Here is a 23728-nt window from a genome sequence, read left to right as displayed (position 1 = left end):
AAACTCAGGGTTTGTGAGACTGTGACAGAGATAGGAACTAACAAACATCTGAGTCCAAACACAAAATTCCATCTAGCACATTTAATCCCAACCTTGGCAAAAAAGAAGTTAAGACTCAACACCTCTCCATTTATCTCCTGGTTCAGACAAAACCCACTCCAATGTTTTCATGCTCCAAATAAATGATCCCAGGCAGGACTCAGCCCTGTTTTGTGCTTGCAGGACATTGATGTGATATTCAGCAACATCTCGGACATCCACGAGCTGACAGTGAAGCTTTTGGGCCTGATTGAGGACACTGTGGAAATGACGGATGAAAGCAGCCCTCACCCCCTGGCTGGCAGCTGCTTTGAGGACCTGGCAGAGGTTTGGTGTTTCATTTGGTTGGTTTAGGGGGTTTTTTATGTTTGTTTTTATTAAATCACTCAAATTGGGTGTAGTGGTTTTGTGACGGTGTTCACAGGGGTTCTTGGATGAGGGAAGAGATGAAGATCTGACTCCATGTTTCAGAAGACTGGTTTATTATTTTATGATATATATTATATTAAAACTATACTAAAAGAATAGAAGAAAGGATTTCATCAGAAGGCTGGCTAAAATTAGGAAAAGAAACAATGATAACAAAGGCTTGTGTCTTGGACAGAGAGCCAAGCCAGCTGACTGTGATTGGCCATTAATTAGAAACAACCACATGAGACCAATCCCAGATGCACCTGTTGCATCTCACAGCAGCAGATAATCAATGTTTATATTTTGTTCCTGAGGTTTCTCAGCTTCTCAGGAGAAAAAAATCTTAAGGATTCTTCAGAAAATATTGTGGCTCCATGGTTTTGGTTCACCAGTTTGAGATTTGGCCAGTTTTGAGATTTCCTGACCAATGCACCCAGGAGTGTGGAGGGTTCAGTGCTGCCCAATCCCAGCACCCATTTCCTGCTGGGAGGGAAGATTGGGAGAAAGGCAGAGCTCAAAACCTTAAAAGGGTCTAAAGAAAACTTTTTTAACAGTAACTAAAAAAAAGAGTGATAATAATCACAACAAAACCTTCAGAGCACTTCTCCTCCCCCACAAGCTTTTCTTTCCCACTGACAATGTGAAGAAACAAAATGAGTGAATGGCAAATTTTTGGTTTTATCTGAAAATTATGATGTTTATTTTAAAAATTAAAGGTTTTATTTATGTTTTATTTTAATTTTTTTCTATTTATAATAATTAAACTTTTATATTAAGTTTGAATTTTACTTTTATATATCTTGCATTTTTAAGATCTGAGGCTTGCATGGACATCCCAGCACCACCTGGAGAATAGTTACATTTTTGTGGCTATAGAAAATAGTGATTTTTGGGCACAGGTGCCACTCATTTAGGAATAGACCATAAAGATAAAGTTTTCTTGGCATTGCTTCAATAACCACTCACATAGGAAAGTCCAGCTGACCAAGTCTTAGCAGTTATTGAAGCATAATTGCTTTGTAATGGTAAGGAGAAGTGTTTGATCAATGGATTAAAGCAGTTATGATATTAAAACTATTTTAAAAAAACCTTAAATTTGAAATAGTGCAGCATTATCCTGGAAAAAAATCTGATTTTATTGCAAAAGCTGCTCTGAGTCATCCAGTGCCTTAATGGAAACAAATCCTTTTCAGTGAGTGAAAATCTCATCTGATTTTTCATTCACTGAAAAACTTGAAGAGGAAATGAAGTCCAGATTATTTTTCCAAGCTTTTTATGAAGGTAATATATTTGAATTTATGAATTCAGTTAGTATGGGGCAAGACCTGCTCAGTAAGTGAGCTGTTGGTGTGATCATCTCACGGGGTGAGATCATCTTTGTGTCAGTGTTTGCAGAAGGAATCATTAAAGGGAGATAGCAGAGTGAAGTGTTTATTTGCTCTGCTTATCTCCCTGCCAGCATTGTTCATTTAGTGTTGCCATTAAAAAGGTCCTTCAACTTCTTGGGAAGGATAATTAAAACCAAACAAGCCTTGCAAGCTGGAATCTTCCTGCTTTGTCTGTTTTTTTCTGCATCAGCTCCCTGGAAGGTTTCGAAACATAAATATTGTCGTGGTTTTGAGATAAGGAAGTGTGGGGGAAATAAAACATTGGTTTTGTGTATGGGAAAAATAAAATATTTTTTGCTGGTGTGGAGGAAACTCAGAAACAGCCAGAAGTGGGAGATGGATGGTTGAGGACAGGGCAGAAAGTTTCTGAAGGGATCTTCTCAGGGCAGCTGATGGAACAAGGGGTTGTCAGTAGGTTGTACATTTATTTTCTGCTGTTTGTGTTTCCATAAGAGGAGTTTTAAGTATCCAGAAGGGAATAAAGGTGGGAGCAGTGCACACAGCCAGGGGTGAAATGGGCAAACCCCAATCCAGGGCCACATCCTGCACTGGGATCCTTACAGGGACATCAGGGTGATGCTTCCACAGAATCCCAGAAGGGTTTGGGATCAAATCCCAGCCAGTGCCACCCCTGCCATGGCAGGGACACCTCCCACTGTCCCAGGGTGTCCAAACCCCAGTGTCCATCCTGGCCTTGGCACTGCCAGGGATCCAGGGGCAATTCCAGCCCAGCCTCTCCCCACCCTCACAGGGAAGAATTCCCAATTTCCCACCTAACCCTGCCCTCCTTCAGCCAAAAGCCATCCCTTTCAATATTCCAGAATTCCATATTTCAGTCACTTTTGCAGCATTGCAAGCATAAAACCCTTTTTAAATAATTCATCTCTTTAGGAAGATCCCTAATGCAGTTCATTTTAATCTCATGTTCATAAAACAAACCCAAAACATAAAAACACTGATTGAAGTCTGAGTGGAAGAAACTGAAAGCAATTGTAAATGCAGTAAAAATATAAAATAATTCCAGAAGAGAGCCCAGAGTCAGGGAATGCTGGCCTGGCTCCTTCAGTGGGTTTGCACTGTGGATCCACTGTGACTGGAGCCTTCAGCAATGTTCAAACAAGCCTTTGTGGGGTTGGCATTCCCAAATCCAGAGCCTGGCAAGCACTGGGGTGAGGAGAGGGATGTGCTGAGGCCAGCAGTGACTCAGGAGTGAATCAGTCCCTGCAGGGCCTGGGATCAGCCTGACAGGCCCTGGCACAGCCCAGCTGGGGGCCAGGAATGATCCTGCAACCAGGAATGATCCCTGCAGGGATTCCTGCAGCCAGGAATGATCCCTGTGCAGCCAGGAATGATCCCTGTGCAGCCAGGAATGATCCCTGTTCAACCAGGAATGATCCTGCAACCAGGAATGATCCCTGCAGGGATTCCTGCAGCCAGGAATGATCCCTGTGCAACCAGGAATGATTCCTGCAGGGATCCCTGTGCAACCAGGAATGATTCCTGTAGGGATTCCTGCAGCCAGGAATGATCCCTGTGCAGCCAGGAATGATCCCTGCAGGGATCCCTGTGCAACCAGGAATGATTCCTGCAGCGATTCCTGCAGCCAGGAATGATTCCTGTGCAACCAGGAATGATTCCTGTAGGGATTCCTGCAGCCAGAAATTATTCCTACAGCCAGAAATTATTCCTGCAGGGATCCCTGCAACCAGAAATGATTCCTGAAACCAGAAATTATTCCTGTACAGCCAGAAACAATTCCTGTGGGATCCCTGTGCAGCCAGAGTGATTCCTGTGGGATTTCTGCAATCAGAAATTATTCCTGCAGGGATTTCTGTACAGTCAGAAATTATTCCTGTGGGATCCCTACACAGGCAGAAATTATCCCTACAACCAGAAATTATTCCTGCAGGGATTCCTGTACAACCAGGAATGATTCCTGTGGGATTCCTGCAATCAGAAATTATTTCTGTGGGATCCCTGTACAGCCAGGAATGATCCCTGCAATCAGAAATGATCCTTGCAACCAGAAATTATTCCTGTAGGATTCCTACAACCAGAAATTATTCCTGCAATCAGAAATTATCCCTGTGGGATCCCTGTGCCTCCAGGTTTCCCTCCCATCCTGCTGTAGCTGATCCTGTGTAGTCACAGCTCCATACTCTCAACAAAACAATAATTTTTGCATCCAAACCCTTGATGGCACTTGAGGATTTTCCCTTGGGACTGGTTACTCTGTCCCAAATGAGATATTTTCACTAGAAAAGTGTCCCAAGTTTGCACATTGTCCATCCTTATGGACAGAGGGGAGATAAAATTGCCATTCCATGTGAAATGGGGAGAAAAGCAAAAACTTCTCTTGGTCCCCACTGCTTCAGTACAACAAACTTTGTGTTGGCCATAAAGATGGGGAGGTTGAGGAATTCCAAGAAAATTTTGAGCATTTAAAAGCTGGAAGTGAAATAAGATTGTGGTTTATTCAATATTTATTTTGCAAAATCAATATTTTCTTGAAAAGTTCCATCAGCTTATTCAACGAAATTGTTGTAGCAGCTGGGACAGAAATAGTTTGGATCCTTCACTCCTGTTTATAATTCTGTTTTTATTTAGGAGCAAGCCTTTGATCCATATGAAACCTTGTCCCAGGATATTCTCTCTCCACAATTTCATGAGCATTTTAACAACTTAATGGCCAAACCTGCTGTGGCTCTGCACTTCCAGGTGAGTGCAAATGAGAAATCCTGAATGGTTTAATTCTCATATTTCAAAGGTTGGAATTCTGTCAGGAATTCTTTGCTTCAACCAAGGAAGAAATCCTCAAGGTCCTTCCCCTCCTTCAGTGTGGGATATTTTGACTTTGCCTCTTGTACAAACAGGGCACAGCTCTGACCCTTCCGTGGGTGGTTTGCAGGTTTTTTTCTCCTCACACCCTGTATGAGAACAGAGGGTGAATTCTCACACTGCCACTTTGATTTTACCTTTTAGAGGCACACAAACACCATATTTTCATTTTCTTCTCTGCACATCCAGCCCTGAGGCTGTGACTGGTTCTTTTTCTGGAATAATTCCTCAGTAATTCCTTAGTCACTGCTGGCCAGCAGGATAATCTGTGATTCTTTTATTGGTTTATTGCTTCTTTCTGCCTGTGTAGCAGATTTATTAATTAAAATTATAAAAAAATATTTTAATAAATATTAAAATTATTTAAAATGCTGCTCAGGCTGGCTTGGTGTTCAGAAATGCCCTTAGAGAAGCTGCTGAGCAAGTGAGGGGGCACTGGTGCTCCCAGTTAAACCCAGTTAAACTCAGTTCAGGGGTACTGGGACATCTCTGCAGGATGAGATCCCTCTGAGCCTTTCCTTCAGGGAATGTTTCCTCTGCAGCTCCTTGCTGAGCTGGATCATCTCTTCAGTATTCCTCAATATTAAATTCAATATTTCGTCAATATTAAGGAAATTCCTATTGAGTATTCCTTCAATATTAAGGAAGGCTCTTTGCCTCCTGCCCCCCTAACAGTTTAAAGCTCAATGCTAGAATTTGATTCTTTTATTCCAGATTAAATTGATATTTTAGTCAGGTGATGAATCTGGCCTCCTTCCTGTCCCTGAGGTAATTCAGTCTCTCCGCAGATGGAAGGTGCAGGAATTTCACCACTGGCTGGAAAAATCTCTCCTCATCTTACAGCCTGAATTACTGCCTCAGTAACTGCTGGGAATGGAAAATATTTCTCATTTTTTAAGTGATAAACCTGTGATTCTCAGTTTCTGAGGGTGATACTGATTTCTGCAGTACCCAGTGAGGCCTCCATATATCTGTGAGATATTAGACAGTGAATATTCTGAATATTTCAGTGTAAATAATCCTGGTTTTTCTCCTTTCCAGTCCACAGCTGAAGGATTTAAGGAGGCTGTCCAGTATGTCCTGCCTCGCCTCATGCTGATCCCAGTCTATCACTGCTTGCACTACTTTGAGTTGCTGCAGGTAAATGGAGCCACACTCTCCTTTCTGATTGAAAATAATTATTCATGTAAAAAATCTGAGCTTTTAAATAGCTGGTTATATTTTATTTAATCCCTCAGAAAATTAAAATTATTTAACGCTGTTACTTGGTTTCTGAAAATTAAAAGCTTATTTTAAAAATCTTAAAAAGCACCTGTTTCTCCCATATAAACATTTAAACTACATTTTATTAAACAAATCTTTATTGAACTTGAGTTCTAATGTAGTTGAAAAAAATTAAATTTTAATTTAATTAAAGTTGAATTAAATTTAAATTTAAAGAATTTTAAAAATCTGAAAATTTGAATACACAAATCTAGTTTCTTCCTTCTATGAGTTCTGAATTTTTTGTCCATTCAGAAGCTAAGCAGGATTCAGTCAGAATTCTCAGTCTCAGGTCACACTCCAGTGCAGCTCTGTTTATTTTTATTATTTCAGAATAATCCATTCTTAATATTCAGCCACTTCCCCTGGGTCCTAGTTGGAATTAGCTGAGGATAATGTAAAAAAGGTTCTGTTTGCCCCATTGTGGGAAGAAAGTTTGTAATGCTTTGAGGGTAAATGAATTATTAACTAACAGGGATGAATTAAATTAAATGGGTAGAACAGCCCGTGGCTGTAGCTGACATTTGGAAATAGCAGCAGGAATTACTCTGGGAGGTTCTCAGTGTGAAATCTGATGCTGCACAGGTGACTTACAGGGATTTCCTTGGTGCTTTAAAGGATTTACTTGTGTGAAGGAAGAAAACAGAATTTTTCTATAATCCAACCTGAATATTTCAAGGAGTTGGGTTAACACCAGGTCTGACAGCAATATTTAGCACAAGCTCCTTTTTTTTTTTAATTTCTACTTCATTTCACTCTTGTTTTCCTCATGTCTGCTGTGATTTTTTGCATATCCTGATTTAAATAAGTAAAAACAAGGGATGATTTATTTTGACCTATCCCCAGTGAATGGATTGCCAGTATTTTGCAGAAAAGTTGAAATCCCAGAATGGTATGGGTTGGAAGGGACCTTAAAAATCATCTGGTTCCAACCCCTGCCATGGGCTGGGACAGCTTCCAATGTACTAAATATTTGTGATTTCAGTACATTTTTAACTATTAAGCATTTCTAGTGATAGTCAGTTTAGAAAACAGTTTAAAAAAAACTTTTAAAAACCCCAAACAATCTTAATTTTCTACAACTTCCTGACAGGAGGGTGGGGGACAGGAGAGTCAAGCTCTGCCAAGGGAGGTTTAAATTAAATATCAGGGAAAATTTCTTCATCAGAAGAGTCTCTTTCAAAATAATGAACTTCCCTTTCCATGATCATCACCTGTGTGGGACAATTCTCTGGAAATTGTGAAAATCTTGCAGGCTGAAAAGCCAGAATTGGGGCAGGGACCTGCCTGGTACTGAGGTCAGGCTGATTAATGCCCCATTGTGTCTCAGAGCTGGGAAAGTGCATCAGAAGGAAATTTAAGGATGAAATTTAAGGATGAAATCACCTGCTGCCACAGCTCTGGGGGATTCTGAACCTGGAGCTGCTTTTACAAGTGTAAAATATATTGTGTTTTTTCCCTTTTTAAGAAAACATTACCACAGGTGCCCTGTAGAGCAGATTTTTTCTCCTATTTTTCATAAATGAAGCCTGGCAAAATAATTTTGTTGTGTTTTTATTTATTTTAAAGGATCATACAGCATGAAAGATGATCATTTAGCAGTGAAAACATTTAAATTTGACCTTTATCCACAGAGTATGAGATTTCTGAGTGGAATCTGACACTTGGCTGTCTCACAACCTTGTGAGCACAGAACAGAAATCTGAAATATCACCCTGGAGAAATGGTCAATCCAGAGTATTTTGTTGTGTTCCCATTAGTTACAGGTTTCAAATCTGCATTTTATGTTGTTCTTTGAAAAAATCCTGAATTTACAGCAGGGATTTTAGAAGTCAGAGTGGTTTCGGGGATAAAAAAGGTATTTATTCAACAATTCTAATACATTATTTTAATAATTATAAAGATTATTATAAATATTGTATAAATATATAATTGTTATAAATATTGTAATAAACATTATTACAATAATGTGTATTCTATTATTATCTGTTATATTAATTACATTTTATTATATGTTATATTACTACAATATATAACATTAAAAACTGGTGGTACTGCTTCTCTGTTGCCATTGCATTTGCCTCTAGGAATTATGGCTGAAAACCAAAATGAAAGCAAAAAAGCAACAAAACATTCATATTTTCACAGTTTCAGTAGGGAGAGAAGCTCAGATTGAGACTTCTAGTCCTTGAGAAAGTTACCAAAAACCTCCTCTGGATTGGCATGTGAATAAAATAATGATTTACACAAACATAGGCCTCAGTATTTGCTTTTTTTGCAAAACAGCTAAACTGAAATGAATAAAATTAAAGTGTGAAAAGCCTGAAAATTCTTTCAAGCTGTAGAACTTTTCCTCCTTGTTGGGAAAACCTTCAGGATCTGCATCAGAGCCTCCTCCTTGCCTGAGCAAAGGGCTCAAGGTCCTGGGTGAATCCCTCCTTCCCTAATTCCTGCTCCTGACTCACCCAGCAACATCTGAAATTATCCCTCAATTGCTTCTCCCACCCTCAGGATTCTGCATTTCACACCTTTTCCATGTTCTTTGCATTTCCATGGCTGGCAGCAAGGAAAAATAGAATTTCCAGAGGTAGACATCTGATGTCTTCCCTGTACTGTTCCTCAGCTTCCCAGAAATTTTGAGCCACAAAACTCTTCCTTTCTTGAATATGGAGGTTGTTTGAGCATGGAAAACTAAAAATTTGGTAATTTAAACAATGTGGGAGTGTTTCTCAATTAGTTTTAGAATAAACTGAGGGATCCCAGCTGAGGGAATGTAGTGGGGAAAGGAAAAGAAGGATTCTGCCATGCCAGTGAGTGTAAGGAAGATTTCCCTTCAAGTCTGGAGGTAAAACAGAGTTTATCCCAAACTGCATGGCAAGTTGACATAATTTTGCCCACCAATTTATTAGCTTGAATTTTCCTTTTAAAAATTCAGAGTCCCAGCTGGAAAGGACCTTAAAACCCATCTCATTCCAGCCCCTGCCATGGGCAGTTCAGATGCTGTTGGATGTGAAAAGGGTTAAAAAGAAAAATCTCTTTTATTTTTTCAATAGTTTTTTAGGTACCACTTTAAAGAACCAAAAAGAGGAACTTTCAGGTTTTGCTCAAAGCATGTTGCTACCAGGTGGATGGAGATTATATGAAAATCTGTGGAATTCCCTAATTCAGGAAGTTTCTGTTGAGTGGAGGAGATGGATTTAGCCTTTATACCAAGGCAATACATTTGTTCTCACTGTCTTTACATTTTTCTGCAGTAGCAAATCTTGAATTTCAGATTTTGTTTTGCTGTTTGCTCTGTGCAAAATCCTTGAGTTTGCTGAAGGTGCCAGAATTCAGGATGATAAGAAGCAAAGAAAATCTTGCTCCTTCTTGTCTTAAATTTGGATTGTTGAGATGAACTCATGGAAGGAAGATAGACAGAGTTCCATAAACCAGCTCTGAATCCTTGGCTATTTCAAACCTTCAAATTCTTGAATTTATCCAGTTTGAAACAGGATGTTTTTGATGAGATAACTGACAATTAGCATTAAAGGATAAAGGGTGGGTAAATTAAAGGGTAAATGTTTCTAAACTTGATGACTACCCTCTGATTTTCCTGAAGCTCTGACAAATATTTGTAATTTCATGCACATCTACTTTTGGTTGGGGCTCTGTAAAAAGTCACTGACTTGAAATCACCGAAATTTCACCGAGTGCTTCTTTCAGTCTTCTTACCCTGCTGGAAATGAGGCAGATGTGAAAGAAAACCAATGTTTGTTGTGTGTCAGCAATTGCAGGAGTGCAGTGAGGATGAAGAGGACAGGGAGTGCCTGAAGCAGGCCATCACAGCCCTGCTGAACCTGCAGTGCAGCATGGAGCGCATTTACAGCAAGCACTCGCCGCGCCGCCGGCCCGGGTAAGCACCGCAGAGCCCACATGCCAGGGAGGGACATAAATCCCCTTTTCCTGCTGGAAAATCTCTGTGTTTCCTTTTCAAGGCATGTGTTGTTGCCAGTTTTCTTTGTAGATGGAGCAGCAAGCAAAACTCATCCACTTGTAAGAATAATGTGAATAATCGTCTTGGTTTGAAAGGATAGATGTCTGTTAAGGAAGGCAGGAGTCTCTCCTGAAATGGAAAATGTAAATGCCTTCTCTATGAATTATAATTTTGAAAATAAGGGGTTTTCAGGTAAAGACATGAGAGTAAGAATAATAGCTTTTATTAGAGAAGAAAATAAAAATAAAATTTTAAAATGCAATAATACAAAACAACAGAATCAGAAATGGACCTGGCACTCTGTGGGTCAGCCCCATGCCATGGGGGCTCAGCCCTCCTGCAGTGCCAGCTGTGGCTCTGCTGCAGCAGGGATCCTGCACAAGGGGGGAGTTTTCCTCTGCAGCTCCAGGGCTGCTGCAGATGGACCTGGGCTCCCTCTGGCCATGCAGGGCAGCAGAAAGCTGCTCCTCCAGCAGTGCAGGGGGCAAAGGCTGCTGTGCTGTGCCAGGCTCAGATTGTGCCCAGGCAGGAATGCTTGGCTCCTCCCCTGGGCGGAGCATCTCCCCATGGGATGCTGGGATTGGCTCAGCCCTGCAGGGACACTCAGTGGCCATGGACAGCAGAGATCTCCTGCAGGGAGGGTTGGCTGGGGGAGAGATAAAGGAAAAACTGCCCCAGGAACAGCAGAGAGCTGCCCCAGCTCTGACAGATGGGAATAGAATACACACCCCTAAACCACATCTTACTCCCCAGGACAATATTCTACTCCTGCCCACCCAAAGCAGTGCATGTGGCTTATTTAGAACTTGATTAGGGCAAATTGAGGGAAAAAAAGTCCCGATTTCAGCAATTAATTCCGTTGATTATTTTAGTCTTTTGGGATGGTAAATCTGGAGCATGCCCACCGTGACACTTGCTGTTCTTCCTGGCAGGGAGCCGGTCTGTCGCTTCTACCACCGGCAGATCAGGAGCAAACACTTGGCCATCAAAAAAATGAACGAAATCCAGAAGAACATCGACGGCTGGGAAGGCAAAGACATCGGGCAGTGCTGCAACGAGTTCATCATGGAAGGAGGGCTGACCAAGATCGGGGCCAAACACGAGCGCCACATCTTCCTCTTCGACGGGCTGCTGATCAGCTGCAAGGCCAACCACGGGCAGTCGCGGCTGCCCGGCTACAGCAGCGCCGAGTACAGGCTCAAGGAGAAGATCGTCATGAGGAAGATGCAGGTGGTGGACAAGGAGGACACCGCTGAGTACAGGCACGCCTTCGAGCTGGTGTCCAAGGACGACAGCAGCGTGCTGTTCGCGGCCAGGTCGGCCGAGGAGAAGAGCACGTGGATGGCGGCGCTGGTGTCGCTGCAGTACCGCAGCACCCTGGACAGGATGCTGGACTCGGTGCTGCTGCAGGAGGAGAACGAGCAGCCCCTGAGGCTGCCCAGCCCCAGCGTCTATCGCTTCGTGGTGGAGGACTCCGAGGAGAACATCGTGTTTGAGGACAACCTGCAGAGCAGGAATGGCATCCCCATCATCAAAGGGGGCACGGTGGTGAAGCTCATCGAGAGGCTGACCTACCATATGTATGCAGGTATCCTCAGCTGTGCGTTTTCATCCTTTCATCCTTAGGGTTTTTCCTGCTTGTAATGAAATGTAAAATAAGATCTGCAGGGAGTAAAAATATGTTATTAAATCACCTGGCTTTGTAGGCAAAGCTGAAAGAAATTCTGAGTATGCAAACCTTTCATCCCCTGAAAAAACCACAAAAATGTTTCCATGTTTCATCCTGGCCAAAGCAATGGAGTTGTTACAGGCTGAGGCTCTGTGAAGGAAGAAAAGGGTTGAAAGTTATATTTATTGTAATTTTTTTTTAGCTGTATTTTTTATATTTATTACATTCAGCCCGCCACTCTGTGAAGTATCTGGGTTGGAGGTTATATTTATTATATTTTTTTCATTATTATTTTTTATTTTTTATTTTTTTCTGTATTTTTTATATTTATTATATTCAGCCTGCCAATCTGTGAAGTATCTGGGTTGAAGGTTATGTATTTATTCTTTTTTTATTTTACTTTATTTTTTATTTTGCTGTATTTTTATATTTGTTACATTCAGCCTGCCACTCTGTGAAATATCTGGGTTGGAGGTTATATTTATTATATATTTTTTAATTTTTATTTTATTACGTATTTTTTATTTTGCTGTATTTTTTATATTTATTACATTCAGCCCACCACTCTGTGAAGTATCTGAGTTGAAGGGGTTTTTTTAAATTTTATTTGATTATTTATATTTAATTTTTGATTTTGCTGAATTTTTAATATTTATTATATTCAGCCTGCCACTCTGTGAAGTATCTGGGTTGGAGGTTATATTTATTATATATTTTTTTAATTTTTATTTTATTACATATTTTTTATTTTGCTGTATTTTTTATATTTATTATATTCAGCCTGCCACTCTCTGAAGTATCTGGGTTGGAGGTTATACTTATTACATTCACTGTATTTTTTATATATTTATTACATTCAGCCTGCCACTCTGTGAAGTGTCTGGGTTGAAGTTTATATTTATTATATTCACTGTATTTTTTATATTTATTACATTCAGCCCACCACTCTGTGAAGTATCTGAGTTGAAGGGGTTTTTTTAAATTTTATTTGATTATTTATATTTAATTTTTTATTTTGCTGAATTTTTAATATTTATTATATTCAGCCTGCCACTCTCTGAAGTATCTGGGTTGGAGGTTATATTTATTATATTCACTGTATTTTTTATATATTTATTACACTCAGCCTGCACTCTGTGAAGTATCTGGGTTGAAGTTTATATTTATTATATTCACTGTATTTTTTATATATTTATTACATTCAGCCTGCACTCTGTGAAGTGTCTGGGTTGAAGTTTATATTTATTATATTCACTGTATTTTTTATATATTTATTACACTCAGCCTGCACTCTGTGAAGTGTCTGGGTTGAAGTCACCATCAGCATTTTCAGCCTGTCAGTGTCAGAAAGGCTCAGAAGTGAAAGCTTTAGGAGTTCCATCAAGTGCTGATGCTGAGGAAAACGCTGGGTCTCAGTTTTGGGCTGCAAGGGGAAGCTGGTGCTGTTGGGACTGATGTGCAATTTTTGTTACATTTCCCCAATAGCTCAGCTGGTCAGGGAGAGTCATTTCTCAGGGAAGGCTGAGACAGAGGTTTTAAGAGAATCTTGGATGTGCAGTTCAGGATTTTTCAGGGAAAAGTTTCAAAGAACTGAGTGAAAATTTCCCAAGCCCTCTCATTTCTGGTGTTTTTCAAATACAGTGCTTGACATACAACCTCAGTGTCTTCTCTGCACATTAAACTTTTTCTTTGTATTTTATTTCTCATCTTTTACAACTGGATATAAACCCCCTGCTGTCATTTTCTTGCTCAATCCTTACAGATCCTAATTTTGTCCGGACTTTCCTGACCACCTACCGCTCCTTTTGCAAGCCCCAGGAGCTGCTGAGTCTGCTGATAGAAAGGTGAGCAGTGATCCTCCTTGCTGAAGGGTGGAAAAGGGTTGGAATCACAGAATAAAATCCCAGAATGGTTTGAGAAAGGACCTTAAAATCCATCCAGTGCCACCCCCTGCCATGGCAGGGACACTTCCACTATCCCAGGCTGCTCCAAGCCCTGTCCAGCCTGGCCTTGGATGCTTCCAGGGTTGGAGCAATCACAGTTTCTCTGGTAATTCTATTCCAGGGCCTCCCGACCCTCACAGCCAGGAATTTATTCCTCAAATCCCATCTAAGCCTCCTCTCTGACAGTTTGAAGCCTTTCCCCTTGTCCTGTCCCTCCAGTTCCTGATGAGTTTTGTATATTTGGAATCACAGAACATCCCAAGTTGGATGGGACCCACAAAAATCAGAGATTCCAAGTGCTCCTTTCCTGCTCAGGATCCCAGTGTCAAATTTCAGTGTTCTGTGAAGTTTATAAACCAGGTTTTCAGTGCTTCCTTTTCCCAGTTTAAATGAGTTACCTGAATGAGGTAAGAGCTGGAGCACCTGGTGTGCCTGGGCTGTGGGTGGTGATGTTGTGAACTGCTGAATTGGCTCATGAGAGAGTTGAGTGCACGATGGAAATGAGGACAGAAACGTTCCAGGCAGTTTGTTTGAAGGCACAGGATGAAGGTAAACAGCATTTTAATGCAGGGTGGTAAAGCTGCTCTTAAGCTCTCATCTAATCTTCCCTTAATCATGCCAGCAGGTCCTTAAAAACCTTCTATCCCAGTCTAGACATGGCGTGATGAGCAGAGCAGCAGAGAATTAGCAGGGTGTGGAGCTGGGCTGAGGGAATTCCGGGCAAACCGGACGGCAGAGCAGCACCTGCCGAGTTTATATAAATAACATTTCTCTAAACTGCAGCTTGTGCACAGAGGGGCTGTGTTCTGTCCTGCCTGCCATCCCTGTGTGGTGTTCCCCCAGGTTTGAGATCCCTGAGCCCGAGCCCACGGAGGCAGACAGGCTGGCCATCGAGAAGGGGGAGCAGCCCATCAGCGCCGACCTGAAACGCTTCCGCAAGGAGTACGTGCAGCCCGTGCAGCTCAGGTGTGTGTGTGCCCCTGCCTGCCCTGGCACTGCCAGCCTGGCCTGCCCTGAGCTCCTGCAGCCTCCAGTCTCTGCTGGAGGCTTCAGCCATGTCTGCCAGCATCACATCCCAAATGCTGTCCTGATTATCCCAGCGGCTGCTGGGGCTGAGCTGGCCCAGCTGGGATCCCCACCCACGGCGCCTGTGGCTGAGGGATGTGGAGCTCCCAGCAGGGCTGAGCTCTCAAAGCATTCCTTGTTCCCAGCCCTGGGAAGATAATTCCTCTGTTCCCAGTTTTCCAGCCCTGCTGGTGTTCCACTCCCTTTCCCAGCCCCGTGCATGTGTTTGCTCACAGACAGGCAGACTCTTGTCTGTGCTGCACAGTGCAGTGGGCTGCAGGGAATCTTCAAGGTCCTGCTGACCAAGCTAATTTGGGGAACAATTAAGCATTTCTAGTATGAATGAGAGTAATTGTTGCCCTGATTTGGGATCGAGACAGGAGCAGACAGATCACAAGCTGTGTTTGCTTGAGCAACTTTTAGTCATTACACTGATGAGTAACATCAAGATGTTCCTATTAATGGCACATTAATTTTACTAATATTAATTATTAATTACACACACAGAGAACCCTCAGTTATTCTGCTACAACACATTCCTGTTGGAGCAACAGCAGTTGACTCAAAGGGTCACACTGACATGCCAGTACCTCCAAAGTGTTCAGAAAGTCACTCAGGGCTCCCATTTTTATCAGAAACCCATGTGCATATATATATAAAATATTTAAAAGACATATCTGTGGGTAACCCTGCAGTTTTCCTCCACTCAGAGCTGCCACCACCTTCTTGAACGTGATCCAAGTCACACAACCTCACCATAACCTTGCTCCTCCTGCATGCTGCTGGCCTTGGGCAGCTTATCAGGCCCTTGGTGTTCCCACTTTATCAGCTGCTGGGGGTTCAGCAGCACCACAAGTCTCCACAGTTATCACTTCCTGGCAGAGCTGCCTCTCAGCTCGTGCTCTCCCTGCTTTTGCTGTTTTCTGGGAGCTGTTTCTGATCCTTACTCTGTATTTCCAGCAGCTTGAAGCTGTCTTCAGCTGCAAATGAGTGACTTTGAGCTGCTGGTGGATAAACTCAGCACTTTGTGCATTCCAGTGTTGTTAAAAACATTGATCTGTACTTCAGAGACTGCAATTTGGGGAAAAGGAGGAGAATTGAAAGTGTTTATTCCTTCCCTGCTTCCCTCTACTCTCCATCTTGTAGAAAATGCAGTGCCCAGGCATGAAAGGACACAAATGAAGAGGGGATGGGAAGGAGGAGGAGCTGAGCTGGAAGTGCAGTCAGCAGATCCAGGCACTCTCTGCCTTTCCCAGAGTTTTCACCACGGGATCTCAAGGGCAGAGATGGATTAGATAAGGTCCTGTTACATGAAACTTGGATTAAAACTTTGCCTCTTGGAATGTGGCATTGATTTCCAGCCTGAGTGATCTGTTTGGGCAGCAATTCTTTTATGGGATAAACCTTATTTTTTACCTTGCACCCTGGGAAGAGGAGAGTTAAGGAATTTTCCATGTGCCCTTCATTTGTCCTCAGTGTAGGACTGATTTTTGCTCAGGTAATGAATTGCACCTGGATAAATCAGAGTGTTGAAGGTGTGAGCTCAGCTTGTTTACCTGAAGAGACAAACCAGTTTTTTATTCTGATTTATCCTGAGTGCAGAAGGCTGAAAAGCTGCTGGAGTTCACTTTTAGAGACTGATTTATAAATTATTTCTGTAAGAAAGAGTAGAGAAAAATCAAGAGGAAATTCAGTGTTATCCTTAAAGGATGTACTGGATCTAACAGGCCTTTTGTGTCATTAAAAATTGTATAAGCAGGGCAGTAACAGCAACTTTGAAGCTGAAATTGGTGTGTAGGAAAGAAAGAAAGAATGACAAATTTGCTTTTCAACAAGTGGGAGATCCTAATTAGCTTTTCATTAAGAAAAAAAAAAACACACAAAGAAAAAAAGGAAATTACAAGGCAAATTAGAAATCCCAATTTTATCTGATTTTGCTACGTCTCTTCCTCTTCTGACACCATCTCAACACTGGCGTTTTTTATATTAGATTTTTAAATAGCACCAAGCTATATTTATGCTAAAACTATTCTTTAAAACCTATAAAATACATTTTCAGGAACAGTTTTAGCATAAATAGTTTTTAGGTTTTAAACCCCTGCCAAGCTCAGTCTTTGCTCTGCTCCTTTGTCCATGTGTATTTTGAGAGTCACCAACTACATGAATGTGGAACTTGACTTTTGTAGGACTGTGGTTCATTTTTATGGGATAAGCCATGGAAGTCCTTTAAAAGAAAGTTAATATTTTTTCCTCTTTCCTCAGAATATTGAATGTTTTCCGGCACTGGGTCGAGCACCATTTTTATGATTTTGAGAGGGATCTGGAGCTGCTGGAGAGGCTGGAGACCTTCATTTCCAGTGTCAGAGGTGCAGTAAGGGGGCTCCTGTTCCTTCCCACATTTTGGTACAACTTCCCAGGCTGCTCCTGGTGGATTTTGGGCCTGAGAATACCTTTACACACATGAGTAATTTTAATGCCTTTAATTGAGCTGTTTATGAGGCTTCCCTTTACATGAGGAAGCTTTGGCCTGGAGCCTGAACAGCTCCTAAAAATGATTTCAAGCATGAGGATAATAATACTTTAAATATATTTCCTTCTGGACAGCGTGGTCATCCTTGCCTGACTCTGTAATTCAGGCTGTCACCTTCCCCTTCTCCATAGAGAATTCCTTCCCTTTTGCTTACTGAGCTTTTTCCATTCTAATTTTTCCCATTTATACAAAGTTCCAATTGAAAATCATTAATCTTTCAGAAGAGGATATTGGGCCCATTTGGTATTTCTTCTTTTTGAACTAGATTTTTTTGGCAGCCTCTGTGGAGGGCAGCAGTGTTGGCTTGTTTAATCCTTATCCTGACAGTTCCAGGTTTTCATTTTCAGAGTGCCAGGTCTTACATTGGGCAACACAATTCTGAAACAATTAAAAGACCCTGGACACAGGGTCACTTTTTCCCACACCAAAACTGTCAGAGGATGTGGTTAAATAGAACAAGTTTCACATGTATTTATTTGTCAGCTGATACAGGTGCAAAAACCCATAAGGAAGAAATAGAGAAATACAAAGCTGGTTAATTTACGTGCAGAAATGCAGAATTCTGAGTCTACATTCAAATTTCTGAGGAGCTGGTTTGACTAAATTACCAAAAGTCCTTTAAAATCAGAGTTTCCAAAATGGTTTGGGTTGAAGGGAGCTTAAAGCTCATCCAGTGCCACCCCTGCCATGGCAGGGACACCTCCCACTGTCCCAGGGTGCTCCAAGCCCTGTCCAGCCTGGCCTTGGGCACTGCCAGGGATGCAGGGGCAGCCACAGCTGCTCTGGGCACCTGTGCCAGGGCCTGCCCACCCTCACAGCCAGGAATCCCAATTCCCAATATATCCCATCTATCCCTGCCCTCTGACAGTTTGGATCCATTTCCCCCTGTCCTGTCCATCCATCCTTTATCCAAAATCCCTGCAACCTGAGCTCCACTTCCCAAATAGATTTATCTACAAACTCAAAATATTCCCTCCACAGAGATTGCTCTATAATATTGACATTTATGAAAGAACATGAATTTCTTAAAAAGCAATTTATTGTAGCAAGATTGATGCACTTTTCCCCTCTTGGACTTGTAGTTTAACCCTCCCCTGTGTCAGTTTAAAACTGAACTTACAAGAGCATTAAAAAACCCGTGTATGGGGGATTTTTTTTTTTAAATGATTTCTCTTGTACAGGAAAGTCCATGAAGAAGTGGGTGGAGTCCATTGCCAAGATCATCAAGAGGAAGAAGGCGCAGGCAGACGGGGTGAGCCACAACATCACGTTCGAGAGCCCGCCGCCGCCGCTGGAGTGGCACCTGTGGCGCGTGGGGCACGGCGAGGCGCTGGAGCTGATGACGCTGCACCCCATCGAGATCGCCCGGCAGCTCACCCTGCTCGAGTCAGACCTCTACAGGCACGGCCCCTCTCACACTCTGCTTTGCTTCTCTTGGGGTTTGGGAACACAGGGGAGGCTGGGGAGGGCAGGAGCCTGAAATGGAAAATGTAAAATCTTTCCTATTGCATTTATGGGGTGCCCCGATGAAGGCAGAGATGATGAATCTGACTCCATGTTCTCAGAAGGCTCATTTATTACTTTATAATACTATATTATATTAAAGAATACTATACTAAACTATACTAAAGAATACAGAAAGGATACTTACACAATGCAAAAAAGATAATAATGAAAACTTGTGACTCTTTCCAGAGCCTCAACACAGCTTGGCCCCAATTGGCAATTGAGAGAAAACAGCTCACAGTAGAATCCAATGGAACAATCACCTGTGGATAAACAATCTCCAAACGCATTCCACATGAGCACAACACAGGAGAAGCAAATGAAATAAGAATTGTTTTCCTTTTCTCTGAGGCTTCTCAGCTTCCCAGGAGAAAAACCTTGGGTGAAGGGATTTTTCAGAGAATGTGAATGCCACACCCTCCCTCCAAATTGTCTAATTTTGAAATTAAGGGGCTCTCAGGCAAAGATATGGGAGTAGGAATATCAGTTCTTTACTAGGAAAATTAAAAATACAAATGCAATAGAACAAAAACAGAAAACAAACCCCATCCAGAGCCAGACCATGCCCTGCCCCCTGTGTGCCAGGGGGTGTCCCAGCCCCATGCCATGGGGGCTCAGCCCTCCTGCAGTGCCAGCTGTGGCTCTGCTGCAGCAGGGATCCTGCACAAGGGGGGAGTTTTCCTCTGCAGCTCCAGGGCTGCTGCAGATGGGCCTGGGCTCCCTCTGGCCATGCAGGGCAGCAGAAAGCTGCTCCTCTGGCAGTGCAGGGGGCAAAGGCTGCTGTGCTGTGCCAGGCTCAGATTGTGCCCAGGCAGGAATGCTTGGCTCCTCCCCTGGGTGGGGCATCTCCCCATGGGATGCTGGGATTGGATCAGCCCTGCAGGGACACTCAGTGGCCATGGACAGCAGAGATCTCCTGCAGGGAGGGTTGGCTGGGGGAGAGAGAAAGAAACAACTGCCCCAGGAACAGCAGAGAGCTGCCCCAGCTCTGACAGATGGGAAATAGAATATACAACCCCATTTCCAACTAAGACCTGTTTTCTTTTTTTGTGTGTGTGTTAGGGTTGGGATTAAAAATGCTTAAGATGGTATTTTTTGTGTTTGAACTTAAATGTTTATTATTTTTAGTTATATTATAGTTCTATTATAGTTTTACTTATAGTTAGAAGTTGGGAGTTTTGTAGTACTTCACTAATAGTTTACAAAATGGCTTTGTTTAGCTCTTTCTACAAGGTTTTTTAAGGATAAACTGTTTAATTAAGAAATGACACATTATTTTTACTTTTAACTTAATAACTAATTATTTTTGGTTTGCAACGTGGATTTTTCTATCTAATTATACAATACTACTTAAACTCATGAAGAAGGTGAAGAAGAACTAGCTACTGCTTTTATACTTCTATTTTGTTTTCGATATTCTGTTTTAAAACTTTAAACTCTAAGTTTTCTACTATGTGATATTACACATTTCTATTTAAACTCTACACTCATAATCTTAGTGCTATTTTATCATTTTGGAAGCTTTCTCTGCAGCTTCAGGTTAAATGTAGTGTTTGTTTGGGGGTCAGTGTCTTTCAAGACAGAAAGTCTAAAGTTCTCAGCATCAGGGTTCCAACACTCTCACACCTTTTTGTCATTATTTCACCTAAAAAATGCTCCTCATTCACACCATTGGACAAAAATACCCTGAGACTTCCAGAGTTTACAGGAAGAGGTTTCTTTGCTGTGTGCTCTATGTTAAAATATGCAAAGGAGTGGAAGAAAAGAGTTTTTATCTCCATATCAGGCTTGTGACAACAGAAATGCAGGGGGGGATAATTCAGCAGTCTTACAAAAGTCAAATTATAAAATCCTGTTCCTGCTTCAGTGATGGGAGGTTTTGTGTTGAAACCAACCTGTTGCTGCAAGTGCTTCACTTTCTTGTTTTCAGCTTTTAACTTTTTTGAAGTTGTTTTCTTGCCCTTTCAGAAGATTAAACTCACTCCTTTGTAATCTCCTTATCTGAAAATGCTTCTTCAAAATTATCCAATTTCAGTTAAGATACAAATGTATTTCTTTCTGTACTTGAACACTCAAAAAGTTGAGTTTTGTAGTAGATGAGGTGGGATTGGATTTGTGAAATAGCTGGTCATGATTAAGGGGAGAAATAATATTTTAATGAAAACACAGAAATGACAGTTTTTATTGGTACTGAGCATTTTGCCTCCTGTTTTGTCATTGCCAGGGCTGTGCAGCCTTCTGAGCTCGTTGGCAGCGTGTGGACGAAGGAAGATAAGGAAATTAACTCCCCAAACCTCCTGAAAATGATTCGTCACACTACAAACCTCACTCTGTGGTTTGAGAAGTGAGTGCAGGGCAGTGCCATTGAGCACTTCTCCCCTGGGTGTGCTTTGGGCTTTGCTGCTTCATTTCTGCCAAATCCTCCCCTGACTTTCCAACTGGAACATGTGTAAGATGTGATTACAGAAATTCATACTTGAGATTCTGGAGAGAGAGCCAAAATCTGCATGCTGGATGGGTTTTCATGGAAAATTTTGATTTAATAAGTCAGAAAGTGTCAGGTTTTATTTCTGAGTGTTTCTCAAATGCCATCTTTTGATCAGGTGCATCGTGGAAACTGAGAACTTTGAGGAGCGAGTGGCTGTGCTGAGCAGGATCATAGAAATCCTGCAGGTCTTCCAGGACCTCAATAATTTCAATGGAGTTCTGGAGATTGTCAGTGCTGTGAACTCTGTCTCTGTCTACAGGCTGGATCACACATTTGAGGTGAGTTTAGGGCATGGAAGAGGAAATCAAATCAGAATCCAGAGCTGGGTCCCTCACGGTTCTGGAGTGAAATCCATTGTTGGCAGCAAAGCCTCCCTGGAGTAAAACAGAAAAAGAAGAATGTGAATAAAATGGTTTGAGTTTTGCATGACTCTGAAAAGCAGCACAAGGCCTTGGAACTTAAAATCAAATGTTTAATTTTTATTAAAGACCAATTTTTTTAACTTTAAAGTTAAAATAACAATGTGTTTTCAGTAATCTGGAATGTTTTCTTTGGGATCCACATGACTGAATTGTTGGGGGCTGCAATCCAGAGCAAACCATTGCCACAAGAAGTTCTTTGAAACCTTCATTCCAATTCCTAAATTTTGCTCATAGAGCCAGGGATTTACCTTGTATTTACTAACCGTGCAAATGGTTCTTTGAAACTTTCATTCCAATTCCCAAATTTTGCTCAGAGACCCAGGGATTTCCTTTGTATTTGCTAACCATGCTGTTGAGAACATTTCCATCCCTATTTTTTTTTTTAATTTTGACAACTCAGGCACTCCAAGAAAGGAAGAAAAGAGTTCTGGATGAAGCAGTAGAATTAAGCCAAGATCATTTTAAGAAGTATTTAGCTAAGCTCAAGTCAATCAACCCTCCCTGTGTGCCTTTTTTTGGTAAGTGACATCAAATTTTTGGTGTGGTGTCACTCTGAAATTGAGTTTGCTGCAGAAATATGGTTAAAAACTTCTTTTTTTTTTTTTTAAATCAGGAATATACCTAACAAATATCTTGAAGACAGAAGAAGGGAATCCTGACTTCCTTAAAAGACAAGGGAAAGAATTAATTAACTTCAGTAAGAGGAGAAAAGTGGCTGAAATCACAGGAGAGATTCAGCAGTATCAAAACCAGCCCTACTGCTTACGGGTTGAGCCAGAAATCCGGGTAAGCAGCCATGAAAAATCCCTTTGGGGACTGGAGAGGGGGAAAATGCCAAATAATCTTCTAACACTGGACTAATTTTGCATGAATAGTGATTATCAAAAGAGGGGGGAGCAGTGGGTGGTAGCCAACAAAGGACCACACAAAGGAGCAGCCAAAAGTGGTGAAAAATGACATTTTGAATCTTATGAGTATTTCATTAAAAATTTCTCTGTGTGCTTATTTTTTAAATATTCTTGCTACTTGTTTCATTCAGAAATTCTTTGAAAATCTCAATCCCATGGGGAAGATACCAGAAAAGGAGTTTACAGATTATCTGTTCAATAAGTCCTTGGAGATTGAACCTCGGAACTGCAAGCAGCCTCCTCGATTTGTGAGTTTTTTATTGAAATTTCATGAGAACACCCTGAGTTGGAAGGGAACCACTGGGATCATCAGGTCCAATTCCTGCAATATTTAATTAAAATTAAATTGCTAAAATTCACTGACCACTATGGAAATAACACATGGTTATCTCAATAAGCCAGGTGTATTTTCTTCAGAATTCCTTATCCTGAGTTGATTTTCCCACTTGATTTAAAAATACTTCTGCTCCTGATGTTTGTCACTACTAAAATATATAATCTTTTTTGATTTTAAAACTCACTTTTTCCCCCAAAACTTAAAATATTGCTGTCAAATTTGTATTTCTTATCGTACAGTCATATGATAAAATATGGAGTAATATTTTTCATTTCACGATACCAAGAAATCTTACATTAATACTAATTAAAATATTGCTTTTATACATATGTTCAGTTTTCTTTAAGAAAATTTATATTTTTGTTTTGTCTGAATATTTGATATTATTGCAAAAACTGCAGACTTTACCAGGTGCAACCCTTTTTGCTGAAGAAAATACAGTTCCATTTAAAGGAGTAGCAATTTTGGGTTTAAAAGCCCAGCTCCTGGAGCTCAGAGTTCTTTTTTAAGCAGGAAAATCACAATTTAGAGCACTTGGTTTTTATATGTTGTAATTGCCTGAGGAACTGGAGCCATGTCTAATTTTTTGGGAGAGCTATAAATCATTTTTGCCATCTCTTGTTAGAGGAATGAGTAACATGATGTTACAAATGTGGCAAGAAAACACCAGAAATTGCTATTGCAAAAATGCTTCTGACAGTAATGTTATTAAAATCTTTTCTAAAAATTGGGGTCTAGTCAGCTGGGCAGGGATTCTTGGCATCTCATGGTTTCCAAAGAGAGAGAATCTTACTGGAATTTCAGGAAAATCCAGCTGTGGGTGCTGCAATGTGCTGGACACCACTGAAAGATGGGGACATAATTCACTTGGCAAGGCTCAGCTTTGATCTGTGCTGGATTAACCCAGGCCTGACCAGGCTGAGTTTGTCCAGGCTGGTGTAGGAA

At 41.3% G+C, this 23728-nt stretch overlaps 1 protein-coding gene across 1 annotated transcript in view; it reads left to right on the top strand.

Annotated features, from left to right (window-relative positions):
- Positions 1-23728, top strand: part of SOS2 (SOS Ras/Rho guanine nucleotide exchange factor 2) — a 50665-nt gene that overhangs the window by 21022 nt on the left and 5915 nt on the right. The window contains exons 6-19 of the mRNA XM_063159596.1: positions 223-366; positions 4446-4556; positions 5718-5816; positions 9707-9834; positions 10848-11503; positions 13347-13428; positions 14371-14493; positions 16855-16958; positions 18304-18523; positions 20853-20972; positions 21232-21394; positions 21939-22056; positions 22152-22324; positions 22578-22694. Of these exons, the coding sequence (XP_063015666.1) occupies positions 223-366; positions 4446-4556; positions 5718-5816; positions 9707-9834; positions 10848-11503; positions 13347-13428; positions 14371-14493; positions 16855-16958; positions 18304-18523; positions 20853-20972; positions 21232-21394; positions 21939-22056; positions 22152-22324; positions 22578-22694 (2358 nt within the window). The remainder of the gene's footprint in view (positions 1-222; positions 367-4445; positions 4557-5717; positions 5817-9706; positions 9835-10847; positions 11504-13346; positions 13429-14370; positions 14494-16854; positions 16959-18303; positions 18524-20852; positions 20973-21231; positions 21395-21938; positions 22057-22151; positions 22325-22577; positions 22695-23728) is intronic.

The sequence above is a fragment of the Melospiza melodia genome, chromosome 6, assembly GCF_035770615.1.
Source record: "Melospiza melodia melodia isolate bMelMel2 chromosome 6, bMelMel2.pri, whole genome shotgun sequence".
Lineage (NCBI taxonomy): Eukaryota > Metazoa > Chordata > Aves > Passeriformes > Passerellidae > Melospiza > Melospiza melodia.
Note: the sequence above shows the minus strand (reverse complement) of the source record. Positions and strands in the feature narration are given on the sequence as shown.